General features: G+C 45.6%; 1 protein-coding gene across 2 annotated transcripts in view; it reads right to left on the minus strand.

The window, feature by feature from the left end:
* Nucleotides 1–661: 661 nt before the first annotated feature.
* The window catches only part of NCAPH (non-SMC condensin I complex subunit H), a 209,811-nt gene continuing 195,931 nt past the window's right edge, over nucleotides 662–14,541 (minus strand). For both annotated transcript variants that reach the window (XM_069214413.1, XM_069214414.1), the window contains exons 16-18: nucleotides 7,363–7,442; nucleotides 6,764–6,839; nucleotides 662–1,747 (exon numbers count right to left, since the gene is read on the minus strand). In XM_069214413.1, the coding sequence (XP_069070514.1) occupies nucleotides 1,688–1,747; nucleotides 6,764–6,839; nucleotides 7,363–7,442 (216 nt within the window). In that variant the 3' untranslated portion in view covers nucleotides 662–1,687. The remainder of the gene's footprint in view (nucleotides 1,748–6,763; nucleotides 6,840–7,362; nucleotides 7,443–14,541) is intronic.

Genomic DNA, 14,541 nt, shown 5'->3' on the forward strand with positions numbered 1-14,541 from the left:
GAGATTGTCATTTTATACATACATATACACAAATACATACATATATGGTTTAACTTAGTTTATTATACTTACCCGTGCATGGTAAAAGCAACTGTGCAGCAATGGCTGTGTAGAAAAGGCATGTGAGGTAAAGGCATGCGTTGTAATGTCATTCATCCATGCGGAGGGACCTAAGCACCACTTACATAGGTCACAGGCATCAATCTTTCACCCTCAAAGCATTTGCTGCAGTTCTTGGAACCAAAAGACATTTTTCTTCAAGTGAAAAGAGTAAAAAAAAAAAAAAAAAAATTAAACTTGCATGGGCGTTTAAACTGTTGGGCAGGAGGCAAATGCAGTCGACTTCAAATACGGAGGAGTAGAAAAGAAGACTGAAGAAGTCAGAGCCTAAGAGCAAGTTGGCACAATTCAAAGACAATTTAAATTGTTTCCAGGGTGGAGTCTTGGCATTTTAAAGAAAGAATCTATAGAGGTAACCATACCCATTACACAAAACTGCATTTTAAGGTATGTCATGCATCCCATCAAAAACATTTTGGTAACAATCGAAACCTCAAGCGATGCAACCCTTGCACGATTACTTAAATGCCACCTATTTGAGATATCTGGCCAGGCTAGAGCACATAAGCCTTATGATTTTAAGTAGTCCACAAAGCGAAGGGATAGTTCTCCTGATTTATTTCAAGTGTTAAAATAATAAAAACAATAAAACCTGTTTTTACAAGTATTTGTTGCCTCAGAGTAAAAATCTTTTATAAAAAGGTAGAAAATGTGAATACATAAATACATTTATATACGTAGAGCAAAGACAAGGCAAGGAAATCGTAAAACAGGGAAGTATTTTTTGCAAAAGAAGAGTCTTTGAATGTTAGGCTAGAGGGCAAAAAAAAAAGGTGAGGACAAGAAAAGCTTTCATTAAGCCCCAAAAAGGGGAACTATTTGATTTGATTCCACGGTTCTATTATCCAATCTCCAAGTAGCCCTGGCACGTTTCCAAGATCCCTAGGTCTGTTGCATGCCACCATAAAAACAATGATAATTCCATAAGTTGTGCCATCGGTCCCACCAAAGGCTGCTGAGGGAGCCGTAGGACACAGGACTTCCACGAGTGCCAAAATGGAACAATTTAAAGGCTTTTGAGCCATTCGAGGGCCAGATAAACATTCCCGGCCTAGTGCCACCACAGGACGCTTTTAGGGTGCTGTTAAGTAATAGCGCTTGTCAACACATTTTCAGGGACAGATGCTGTAAGAGTGGCTTACTTCGACATAGCACCCATTGAGACAGTTCATTCTCAGGTTCTGTAGCAAAAAAAAAAAAAATCAGTGTTCATAATCGAGGTGATAGGATTATAAAAGGCGCAAATTGCACAATCCTTGCTCTGGAAATGTCAAGAAGCACAAATACATGCTGCAAATCAGACTGCGAACGTCATTCGGCAGCCCTTATACATTTTCCCAGTATCTGGCGTGAAGATGGCTAAAGAAGATTTCATGAGGTGTTGGGTGGGAACCTGCTAAAGTATACAGCTGATCTGAGCAGGTGTGGAACGCCGCTGATCAGAGTCCATGGTGACAGTCATTAACAGGCGTGCCACTGACTTCAAGGGTTGTAGATTTCATAATGGCTGCACCAAACACTCGTAGCTCGGCAGTGTTGCTGAGCACTCCTTTGCCAAGACAGCGCCTCAGTTTCCTTGTGTGACAAGTACATCAGAGAGGTCCTCCACTCCGCTGAGCTTCAGGTTCTGTAGAGGAGGAAATAAAGACTTTCAAAAACTGTCAGAGAGCTCATATCCTCCCCCTGTGAGACAATATAGGTTCCAAGGAAAAGACAGAAGGTGGGGTTCAGAGAAATCACTGACCAGAGACATCGTGACCAGCATGATGACCATTGTAAGCAGCAGGCTAAAGTCTAGTCCCCAGAGGACGACCACATACCTGTAACAATGGCTTTACAGCTTATGCATTACAGAATTACATTCATACATGTAAGCTATGTGCAAAAAATAAAACCAAAAAAAACATTCAAGGAGAGGGTCTCTGGGGCCTGTCTAGTCAAAACCCTTGTGATATCAACCAGAACTTCAAATGATTACTAAATCAATTTAGACATTCAAATCTGATTGCGAAGGTGAGCTCAACACTCAGGCCCTATTCTCTAATCTTTGGGTGGGTTGCAGTAATCCCTAAGAAACACCAATCTAAAACACCAACGTTACAGAAAAGTAACCTTTTCTTTCGCTGCATGAATCACATGCACACAGAGGTAAATAGTACAACATTTTAAGGTGGTGGGTAGCCTTCTGAACACTGCGTGTTTTACCTAGGCATCTTTATACCGCAGCCCAGGCAGACAAGTTTTGAGAGCAGCAAAGGCAGGTACAACGATCATCATGAACAGGATTGATTTCCCTCCCACCTACGTAGCGCATTATGGGTATGCTGGCAGAACACATACAGAGTGTGCCAAGGCTCAATCTTACTAAACGGTCTGGAGGATACTGTTTAATTAAGCTCTATTGACAAATGTCAAGTTCCAATAGTCTTCCAGTTAACGTTAAACTACAGCACTGATATGACATTTCAGCAGGTATCTAGTCTGAGAATAATTCTGACAATACAATTTGCATCCAATTAATGTTCATGAACACCTATATCAGGAGTGGCTCAGGGTTTTGAAAACCTTTACTTGAGAAAATAAGGTGACCTTACATGACCCAACTTCTCCATAGATAACATCCATCACATTGGTCTCACTGTTTGGAAAACTTTTGTCTGTTTTCTCTTGTTTTTAATTTTATGTATACAGGTCTGGCATATGAAAAGTTTGACTGACCGAATTTGTTTCATACATTTACAGGAATGAGCTGTCCGAGAACTTCCCTTTACTTCCTAAGTGTAGCCAGGTATACCTCTACAAAAGAGTATATAACCAGATCTCTAGCTATCATAAGTAGGTACCATATATAAAGAGTAAGAAGTTAGGCTGTGCAAATTATTAATTCCTACAGTAACATATGGTAAATCAGTGCTGTTTTAAGGAGTAACATTTTTAGCGGAGACCCAAAGCATTCCGATTTCCACTAGTTAAGGGCTAGATGGAATATGGTGTGGTATTCTAATCAATTTCAGCCAGAATGTTTTGGCTAGCAGCAACTGGTTGTATGTGTGCAAGAATATGTGGCTCAAATGGGAGAAAAATTATTTATTTCATATGGTGGGTCTTGACGACAGGAAGTGGTCCCTCTTCCTGAAAACCAGATGATTTGTTGACATCTAGCATCAATATGATAAACTGACTCTCAGATGTTCTAAACAGACTTGCATGGCCAATGCCACGAGCTTTGTATACGAGAACAGGCCGGTGCCAACGAAGCTACTATGCCTGAATATGGAGTGCCAGCAATTTTCCACAAACCCAGTTCCCCTCTAGCTGAGAAAGAAGGAGACAGGAGACTGAAAAGTTAGTTCTACAATACCACTGACCACAACCTCATGAGTAATACCGATACTGCACCAGGCCATGGCCGATACCTAGATGAGCCCTGGGAAAAATGTTCAAAAGGCTCAATACTTCAAGAGGTCGCGGCTATAATGGGGCCATCGGTGCGTAGCTGGGTCACTGCAGCTGATATTGTTCTGAAAGCAGTCCCTAGCCTCCAGCCTTCCGGTGAAATGTCAGTCTGAATAGCTGGTCTGACGCTATACGTCGCTCTCTACTCACGGATATTCATTTCAAAATCTGCAAGATGTGAGGGATCTGCAGCACCCACTAACCTCCCTTTGCAAAGCCAAGCCTAGTTGTAGGAAAGTACCATCTTGCCTGGCATGTTACCCCCATATTTCACTGTATATATGTTGTTTTAGTTGTATGTGTCACTGGGACCCTGCCAGCCAGGGCCCCAGTGCTCATAAGTGTGCCCAGTATGTGTTACCTGTGTTATGACTAACTGTCTCACTGGGGCTCTGCTATCCAGAACCTCAGTGGTTATGCACTCTCATTTTCTTTCCAAATTGTCACTAACAGGCTAGTGACCAATTTCAACAATTTACATTGGCATACTGGAACACCCTTATAATTCCCTAGTATATGGTACTGAGGTACCCAGGGTATTGGGGTTCCAGGAGATCCCTATGGGCTGCAGCATTTCTTTTGCCACTCATAGGGAGCTCTGACAATTCTTACACAGGCCTGCCCTTGCAGCCAGAGTGAAATAACGTCCACGTTATTTCACAGCCATTTACCACTGCACTTAAGTAACTTATAAGTCACCTATATGTCTAACCTTTACCTGGTAAAAGTTGGGTGCTAAGTTACTTAGTGTGTGGGTACCTTGGCACTAGCCAAGGTGCTCCCACATTGTCCAGGGCAAATTCCCCGGACTTTGTGAGTGCGGGGACACCATTACACGCGTGCACTATACATATGTCACGATATATGTATAGTGTCACAATGGTAACTCCAAACATGGCCATGTAACATGTCTAAGATCATGGAATTGTCACCCCAATGCCATTCCGGCATTGGGGAGACAATTCCATGATCCCCCGAGTCTCTAGCTCAGACCCGGGTACTGCCAAATTACCTTTCCCGGGGTTTCACTGCAGCTGCTGCCAACCCCTCAGACAGGTTTCTGCCCTCCTGGGGTCCAGCCAGGCTTGGCTCAGGAAGACAGAACAAAGGACTTCCTCAGAGAGAGGGTGTTACACCCTCTCCCTTTGGAAAAAGGTGTCAGGGCTGGAGAGGAGTAGCCTCTGGAAATGCTTTGATGGGCACAGATGGTGCCCATCTCTGCATAAGCCAGTCTACACCGGTTCAGGGATCCCTCAGCCCTGCTCTGGCACAAAACTGGACAAAGGAAAGGGGAGTGACCACTCCCCTGACCTGCACCTCCCCTGGGAGGTGCCCAGAGCTCCTCCAGTGTGCTCCAGACCTCTGCCATCTTGGAAACAGAGGTGCTTCTGGCACACTGGACTGCTCTGAGTGGCCAGGGCCAGCAGGTGACGTCAGAGACTCCTTCTGATAGGCTCCTCCAGGTGTTGCTAGCCTATCCTCTCTCCTAAGTAGCCAAACCTCCTTTTCTGGCTATTCAGGGTCTCTGCTTTGGGGAATTCCTTAGATAACGAATGCAAGAGCTCATCAGAGTTCCTCTGTATCTCTCTCGTCACCTTCTGCCAAGGAATCGACTGCTGACCGCGCTGGAAGCCTGCAAAACTGCAACAAAGGAGCAAAGACGACTACTGCGACCTTGTAACGCTGATCCTGCCGCCTTCTCGACTGTTTTCCTGGTGGTGCATGCTGTGGGGGCAGTCTGCCTCCTCTCTGCACTAGAAGCTCCGAAGAAATCTCCCGTGGGTCGACGGAATCTTCCCCCTGCAACCGCAGGCACCAAAGAACTGCATCACCGGTCCTCTGGGTCTCCTCTCAGCACGACGAGCGAGGTCCCTTGAACTCAGCAACTCTGTCCAAGCGACTCCCACAGTCCAGTGACTCTTCAGTCCAAGTTTGGTGGAGGTAAGTCCTTGCCTCCCCATGCTAGACTGCATTGCTGGGAACCGCGTGTTTTGCAGCTACTCCGGCTCCTGTGCACTCTTCCAGGATTTCCTTTGTGCACAGCCAAGCCTGGGTCCCCGGCACTCTAACCTGCAGTGCACGACCTCCTGAGTTGTCCTCCGGTGTCGTGGGACCCTCTTTTGTGACTTCGGGTGAGCTCCGGTTCACTCCACTTCGTAGTGCCTGTTCCGGCACTTCTGCGGGTGCTGCTTGCTTCTGAGAGGGCTCCTTGTCTTGCTGGCTGCCCCCTCTGTCTCCTCACGCAATTGGCGACATCCTAGTCCCTCCTGGGCCACAGCAGCATCCAAAAACCCTAACCGCGACCCTTGCAGCTAACAAGGCTTGTTTGCGGTCTTTCTGCACGAAAACACTTCTGCACGACTCTTCACAACGTGGGACATCCATCCTCCAAAGGGGAAGTTTCTAGCCCTTGTCGTTCTTGCAGAATCCACAGCTTCTACCATCCGGTGGCAGCTTCTTTGCACCCACAGCTGGCATTTCCTGGGCATCTGCCCACTCCCGACTTGATCGTGACTCTTGGACTTGGTCCCCTTGTTCCACAGGTACTCTCGTCAGGAAATCCATCGTTGTTGCATTGCTGGTGTTGGTCTTCCTTGCAGAATTCCCCTATCACGACTTCTGTGCTCTTTAGGGAACTTAGGTGCACTTTGCACCCACTTTTCAGGGTCTTGGGGTGGGCTATTTTTCTAACCCTCACTGTTTTCTTACAGTCCCAGCGACCCTCTACAAGGTCACATAGGTTTGGGGTCCATTTGTGGTTCGCATTCCACTTCTAGAGTATATGGTTTGTGTTGCCCCTATCCTTATGTGCCCCCATTGCATTCTATTGTGACTATTCATTGTTTGCACTATTTTCTATTGCTATTACTGCATATTTTGGCATACTGTCATAAAAATAAAGTACCTTTATTTTTAGTATATCTGTGTATTGTGTTTTCTTATGATATTGTGCATATGACACTAGTGGTACTGTAGGAGCTTCACTCGTCTCCTAGTTCAGCCTAAGCTGCTCTGCTAAGCTACCTTTTCTATAAGCCTAAGCTGCTAGACACCCCTCTCCACTAATAAGGGATACCTGGGCCTGGTGCAAGGTGTAAGTACCCCTTGGTACCCACTACAAGCCAGTCCAGCCTCCTACACTAGTCCAGAACCTTAAACCCAGGAAACCTTCAATGAGACCACCTACCTTTTCATTCGCTAAATGCAAGAGACACGCAAACGCCAAAGGAACTGACAAGTTCTGAGCCATGACTGCCGGCAACCTGGAAAACAGTAAGAGTGCAGAAAGATTAGTGAGTGAAAACTGAACGAGCACAGAATTGTGATGAGCAGTAGACCGTGTGATTCAATGGCAAGATAATGTTATCGGGGGCACGAGGCACCCGCTGAGCATAGAAGTGACAGAGCTCACTTTTGTAGGAAAAAACAATGAATACTTGGGGTATTGAACAACCAAAGGATTTTGAACAGCAGAGGGCATTATCCACATAAAACAAATTAAAATACAATATCAAGGTGCAGAATGCACTCCTAGCAAGAGAGATGCAAAAGCGGCATCGTGCATCAGGAAGGGTAGAAGAAAGGAAAGGAGGCTCTCTGCACCCACGTTCAAGGATTTAACAGAAACGGCCATCTTACACCCAGTGCGAGTGAGAAGTACCAACCACCCCAGTGCCTGTGACCCGAAGCACAGGAAGCAGCAGCTGCTCTGTTCACTCCCACGGGCAGTGGCCCTGTGCAGCGTCAGCGTGTGCCCCTCATGCTGTAGGTGGGTTTGATACGCACCTGTGTAAGACCCCCTTTGTGATGTTGCTGAAGACTTTCTCATCTGGCACTGCTACTTCTGCTACTATATCGGCACAATCCTGGAAAAAACAAACAGAATGCCATGAGAGAGACAGGAAGTCTCACATAGCACGTCATGAGACCGAAAGTGTAAAACTGAATGCCATAAGAGACAGAAGTATCTCAGACAGCACTTCTTAGGAGCCCCTACAGCATTACAATTCACATCAGTGGAAACATTTATCCATCACGCCGGACAGTTTCTAGATACTGACTATGACTGCTGAATTTCACTGGTTTTGTAGGTTTTAACTTTTCCCCCAACTATAAGGTCCGGTAACCTTGATTTTTTTTTTACAGTGAACTTCTATGGTTTTTATAATTCTATTTCCTAACTATAAAGTCCCTGTAATAATTGTTTTTTCAGCGATTTTTTAAAATGTTTTTTGTAATTCAGTTTCCTAGTTATAAGGTCCATGTAATCTTTGTTTTTTTGTGTGAATTTCTGTGTTTTTTGTAATTCCATTTCCTAACTATTACATCCATCTAATCTTTGTTTTCTCAGTAAATCCCTATGTTTTTTTGAGAATCTAGTAATTTACATTACTTTACATTAATGCAACAGTGCCACACATATTCATCATCTGTGCGTGGCAGTGATTGGGCCCTGAGGCCAACTCTCCAAAAATCAATCAATCTTGCACAATGTACAACTTTCTCCCATTCGAAGTAGAGGTTGCCTACAATGGCTGCTCTTCAAGCACTCCCTGTAGCCAACCCATCTAACTACCCAACCTCCTGGTGTGCACGGCTCTTTACCTGTGCGGAACGGATTTGGCCACAAGTTTAGTGAGTGTAAGAATATGTGTTACAGGGGGGGATTTGGGGGTCAGATTGCATCTGAGAGTGACTGGGTGTAGGGGTACATACATTAGTATTTTAATTAGTGCAGGGAAGAACGTTAAAAAATTTGCCGAAAAACGTAATCAAGTGAGAACTCTACATCGCTAAGTGGACGTAAAGGAAGAAACAACAAACGCATATTTATTTTCTCTACCTTGACAGACTGAGAATGACCATGGGGAGCTGAAGTGGACTCCACCTTTTAAATGCTTTCATCTTTGGACGTAATTTAGCCACTAGGGTTAGGAAGAGGTCATAAAAAAGGTGTAGTCACCCTAAAGGTAGTCAGCCCACTGGCTCATGTACAAAGCTGGCTCTGAATAAACTATGCCAAATGTAGGAAGCCGGCTCTGTATATACTGTATCAAAATGATAGTGTGCGCAGAGTCAAGGGGTTTCCCAGAGGCTTAACAGAGGCTAAGGTGGATAACACTAATGCTCTTTTGTGGTAGTGTGGTTGAGCAGTTAGGCAAATCAGAGGGTAGTGCAAAGCATTTGTTGTACACAGACAATAGAAGAAGCACACATTCAATGACTTGACTCCAGAACAATGGTTTTTAGATAGCAAAAACATTTTCTCTATTTCTAGAACATACTATTACATGTAAAGCCGCAAGCCCACATCTCCCCTGCCTTGAGAGCACTACACTGGTTACCCGTTGCCAGAGGATGCACCTCCAAGCTGCTTTGTATCACCCACAAAGCTATACATGGAACAGGACCGCTTTTATCAGAAACAAAATACATTCAACAAAGAAACCTCCGCTCGAGATTGGCACCCCGCCTTAGACCACCACCATACAAGAAAGACTATCGGTGGTACATCCTTATCCGTTCAAGCAGCCAAACTATGGAATTCATTACCCCCAACTATAAGAGCCACAGATAACTATCTTGTCTTCAGAAAACTACTTGAGTTGGCTCTTTCCTTCATAACCACCATATTCAAACAGCTATGGACTGCATATGCCTATGTTAAGTATTTTTTATCTGATTGTGTATATTCTAGTTATATATAGTTCTTTAGAAAATATGTATCGCTACTATGTCATAACAAACTACACACACTCTTTAAACCTGTTTCACTAATGTATATTTACTCATGGTTTAAATATGTATGTATTCGTGTGTGTGTGTGTGTGTGTGTGTGTGTGTATATATATATCTGTATGTTATTCTATGCTTAACATGTTCATTTGTCATTGTATAACTCCTAGATAAGTTGTAATAGTACATACTTATGTATCCCTGCTCTCATTTTATCACACTTTGTCTACCCATCACCATATGTCAAGTCTCTATCAATCTATCCTCCATTCCCACTCTGACTCATTCCAAATCCATTCTACTACTTTCATCTCCTAAATAACCCTACCTAAGCTCTTCCCTCCTCTTCCACATCTAACTCACCCAAACCTCACTTTACTACTACGATTTCCCAAACAACCCTACTAAATTCTCCCTCATTTATCTCACCCTGCTACTATGATCTCCCTAACCCTTTCCACATACTCTTCCCTCCTCCACCCCCCCTTTACTCATCCCAAGCCTAAATCCTATTACCATAAACTCACAATTTACACCTTCTGGATTCTTCCCTCCTTCACCCCTCCATTACTCCAGTCAATCCAAGTAACAAACACACATATCCGTGGCTCAAACTAACTCATAATAATACTAAAACTAAACTCATATTTCCCTATACTAATCCACCACTAATTCCTTTTGGGTTCCAAAGTAGCGTGCTAGTCGCCAAAAAGCGCTTTGACGCCTAGTCAGGGGTAGTAAGCGCTATATAAATACTATTACAATACAATTCAATACAATACAATACTCTCTCCTGCACAGCGTTCTGTAACCTGTGGGTGTCGTCCTCACTCATACTAAAATAACAGTTGCTGGCTAAGCCCTACTTTAGCCCTGCATCACATTTGTTAGGAAGATGGAAAAATGAATGTTACACCTTATTAAAACAAAGCTATATTTTGCTTCTGAATTCTGGTGGCACCGCACAAGAGCTGAAATCTAATCCACAGATGTCAAGGATGCGAGGATCCAACAGTTTTAGTAACAATTCCCTCGCAGGGAAGCGTCATTTTCAGTTGTGATACACAGGGACTATCCGGACATAATACTTTGTGGATGACAATAAGCCTCTAGGACACGGCGACACAAATTATCTTGTCCTGCGTTTTGCTTTATAAATCATAATTATGAACTGTGATAGTCCAGTAGTTTCAACAAAGGCAAAACTACACAAATCAGAAAGCACCAATTATGTGAACCAAAGAGTGTTTATAAACTAACATGATTTACATTTTTTTTGTTTAAATCTGTTTAACATTTTTCATTTCCATAGATACGAGTATTTTGATAACAGTATAGAAGTAAATAACGGATATCCATCAAATGCATCATCATACAGCACTAGACTGCAAAGTTACCCGTGCATCTGTAAAAAGTAATATATGTAAGGTGTATAGTAAATGTGCAATAAAGGTGTTACATATAATATTGCTTTGTTAAATATTCACAGTCATCTAATTTGAACCAGAATAAAAGTTCAGGTATGTTTAGGTAAACTATGAACTGAGCCACATCCAACTAGTATGTTCAAGGGATGACAGTATAAAAACCCAGTATGTTTATCTGAATGAGGATGGATGGGAACGGCGTAGTGTACTCATAGGTGTAAGACGCATAAGGCTGAATATTCACTCAGAGCAGCCTCTGACACCCTACCCTACCCTACCCTACCCTAACCCTCCCCTCCCCCCCAATCTCCCCCCACCCCAACTCAGCACGCTCACCGTTGCCTCAGTCTTGCTCCTCGTGTCTGCTGCTTAGCTGCAGAACATGAGGACGCTGGTTCGATCCTGCGGTCTGTCTGGACTGATACAGCCTTGTGTAATTGCTGTCACAGTAATTGTGTTTTTTGTTTTGTAAAGTGTAATTACGGTCTCATTTTTCTGGACCGTTAGTCGCTCCGTTCTGTTTTGCCTCCTTGCTGTGCCTTTTGTTGCCTGTACTTTGTTTTTTCCAGCTGTTTTTTGCTATTGTTTCCCCTCCCCGATGTCCTCCCACCTCCCTGCCAGTCCCTACCACCTCCCTGGACTACTTATGCAGGTTGCTGTGCGAACGTGCAGCAGGCGTACCGAAGGCACACCAAAGGCAAGCATCGCTGAACTGCACTCAGCTCCAGGAACCCTGGCCCTACCCACTCCTACAGATAGCCCTCAGCAGATCTCCATGCTCTTGATTCCAGATGCAACAACTGCTGCCTCGCATCAACCCGCCACATAGTGGGTCCATTCACCTGCACCCACTGCCCATACTCCTCCACCCCAAGACTGACCATCACTGCCACCAACGCCTCTACATACCCACAGACCGAGAGAGCTTTGGAACACCTCGGATGCGTCCTGTTCAACACCAGACCACTCTGCAAACACGCAACCGAAGTCTGGGATACCTTGTCCCTGACGCAACCTTCATCACAGAGACCTGGCTCTCCCCATCTCAGCACCCGGCATCGTTACAGCAACACCCCCCCAGCTAAAACATCGCAACTGCACCAACAGGCATGGAGGCGGCATCAACATCATACACAAGGAGTCAATCACCTGCACCATCACCAAGGACAAAATCACACCCATCACCGAACACGAACTCCTAGCTCCACACCGATGACACCACCACAGGCACCCTTGCATACGGTCCACCAGGACCAAGAACCAGCAACATCATCACTGAATTCCTCACCCTGCTTGCCATTGAATCCAAACACTATGCCTTCTGGGGAGACCACAACTACCACCTGGACGACCCAGACACCAACCTACTGGAAAGACTGGACAACATCGGCCTCAAGCAGCTGGTTGTGGGCCCCAAGTACAGAATAGGATACATGCTAGACCCAATCTTCATGTCCAGCAACAGAATCAGCTACAGCCACACCATGAAACTCTCTACATCGTACACCTCACCCTCGCCGTACTCCCCCGCACTGCCACAGCACCCTCTCCCGCTGCTGGACCAAGGTCACTCAGCACCAGTGGACCAAAACCCTCAACACCTCCCAGTCAAATGTCGCAACCAACTTGGATCAGGCAGTACATAAAACTTTAATGACTGGATCATCAGTGCTGCCGACCTGGTCGCCTCCAACCAAACTAACCAAGACCCACAGAACCACCAAAAAAGCCAACTGGAACACCCAAAGACTCAGCAAATCAAAACACAGGTGTAAACAACTGGAGAGAAGATGGTGCACCAGTACGAACCACGTTGACTGAGCCATCCTTCAAAACAGCAGTCAACGACTACCACTGCCAGATCAAAGCCACAAAAAAAAGGCCCTGACCCGCCTGATAGAGAACACCACCAACCAAACCAAGGAATTCTTCAAAACTGTCAGAGAATGTGCCTGCCCTTCAGCCATTGAAAACTCCATCCCTCCCTCACAAGAACTCTGCGATACCCTTGCCGACCACTTACACAAAATAGAAACCATGTACAGTAAGTTCAATCCAGCATCCTATCAACCTCCATAGCTGACCACCAACATACTGCAGGGGGGGTAACTCAGCACACCGAAAACGATAACGCTCATGATCTCCATCCTCTTGGGAGCACCAACTGCCTCCTACCCCCACAGAATCTTCAACCTCGGAAGAAACAATATCAGCCGCAAGCTCATCACCATCCTCAACACCTCATTAACCCATACACTTTTCCAAAAGCCTGGAAACACGCAGAGATCAGACCCCTCCTTAAGAAGCCCTCTACAGGCCCCAGCGAGCTCCAGAGCTACCACCCAATCTTTCTGCTCCCGTTTCCCACCAAAGTCCTAGAGAAGGCCATCAATCTCCAACTCACCTAACACCTGGAAAGAAACAACCTGCTAGACCCTTTCCAATCAGGCTTCAGAGCCAGTCACAGCACCTAGACAGCACTAATTGCCGCACAGACGAAATCCACATCCCACTCGACAGAGGATCAGCTGTCCTGATCATGCTTGACCTCTCCGCCACCTTGCACCTGGTCTCCCACCACACACAGAACAATCAACCTCGCCAGATTGGGATCACAGAAAACGCACTCAGATGGATGGCATCCTTCCTCATGGGGCGCACCCAGAGTCCGCCTCCCTCCCCCTTCACCTCAGGTCAAGCACACCATATGGGGCATTTCACAAGGCTTCTCCCTAAGCTGAAAACTCAAAGTCTAAATGACACCGCTCGCAGACATAAGGACGATCACACAACCTCATCATCTCCTACGCTGACACAAAAACTCAACCTCTTGCTTTCAACACTCCCCACCAAGATGAAGACCAACTTCCACAACTGTATGCAGAACGTATCCGCCTGGATGAAGGACAACTGCCTGAAGCTCAACATGGACAAAACAGAGGTTCTCATCTTCGGGAGACACTCAACCCTCCGGAACAACCCCTGGTGGCCAGCAGAACTCAGATCCACCCCCCACACCGAAAGATCACACTCACAGCCTCAGCATAATTTTCAACAGCAAACTCCATGAAATGCCAGGTCAGCGACGTTGCCTGCTTACACATGCTTCGCAAGATCTTTAAGTGGCTCCCTATCGGCACATTGAAGACAGTAATTAAGGCCCTCATCATCAGCCAACTGGACTACAGCAACTCATTCTACACAGGCACCACCACCGAAGTCATACAAAGACTCCAGACTATCCAGAATGCAGCTGCCGGACTGATCCTCAACCTGACTAAGAGAACCCACATTACCTAGCACCTGAAGGATTCTGATCAAGAATGATGCCTTACCCATGCCTAGAAAGCCCTACATAAACAAGGACCCGCCTACCAGAATCACCACCTTCACCAGCCAGGAACCTCAGCTCGACACACATGGCCCTTGCAAAGATACGCCCCTGCCGCACCGGAGGGCGATCATTCTCTCACCTTGCTGCCAAAGCCTGGAACACCCTCCCTCTCTACACCCTTACTGACCCACTTCAGAAAGGGACTGAAAACCAGGCTTTTTGAATAAACACCTGCAGCAAGTGCTTGGATACCCACTCGAGTGACAAGCCGCGCTATACAAACAACTCCGGATTGATTTAGACAAGTGGGAACCAAATGGAGAAGTTGTCTGTTGGATGGATTGTCGTCTGTACTTATAGTGCCCCGGTTGTTAGCCAAGGGATACTTATGTAATCCAAAGGTGTCCTCTCTTTGTAGGGCAATACACTCTGCCTGAGCCCAGGTAATCACGGAGCGCTTCAATGCGA

This window comes from Pleurodeles waltl, chromosome 11 (genome assembly GCF_031143425.1).
Source record: "Pleurodeles waltl isolate 20211129_DDA chromosome 11, aPleWal1.hap1.20221129, whole genome shotgun sequence".
Taxonomy (NCBI): Eukaryota; Metazoa; Chordata; class Amphibia; order Caudata; family Salamandridae; genus Pleurodeles; species Pleurodeles waltl.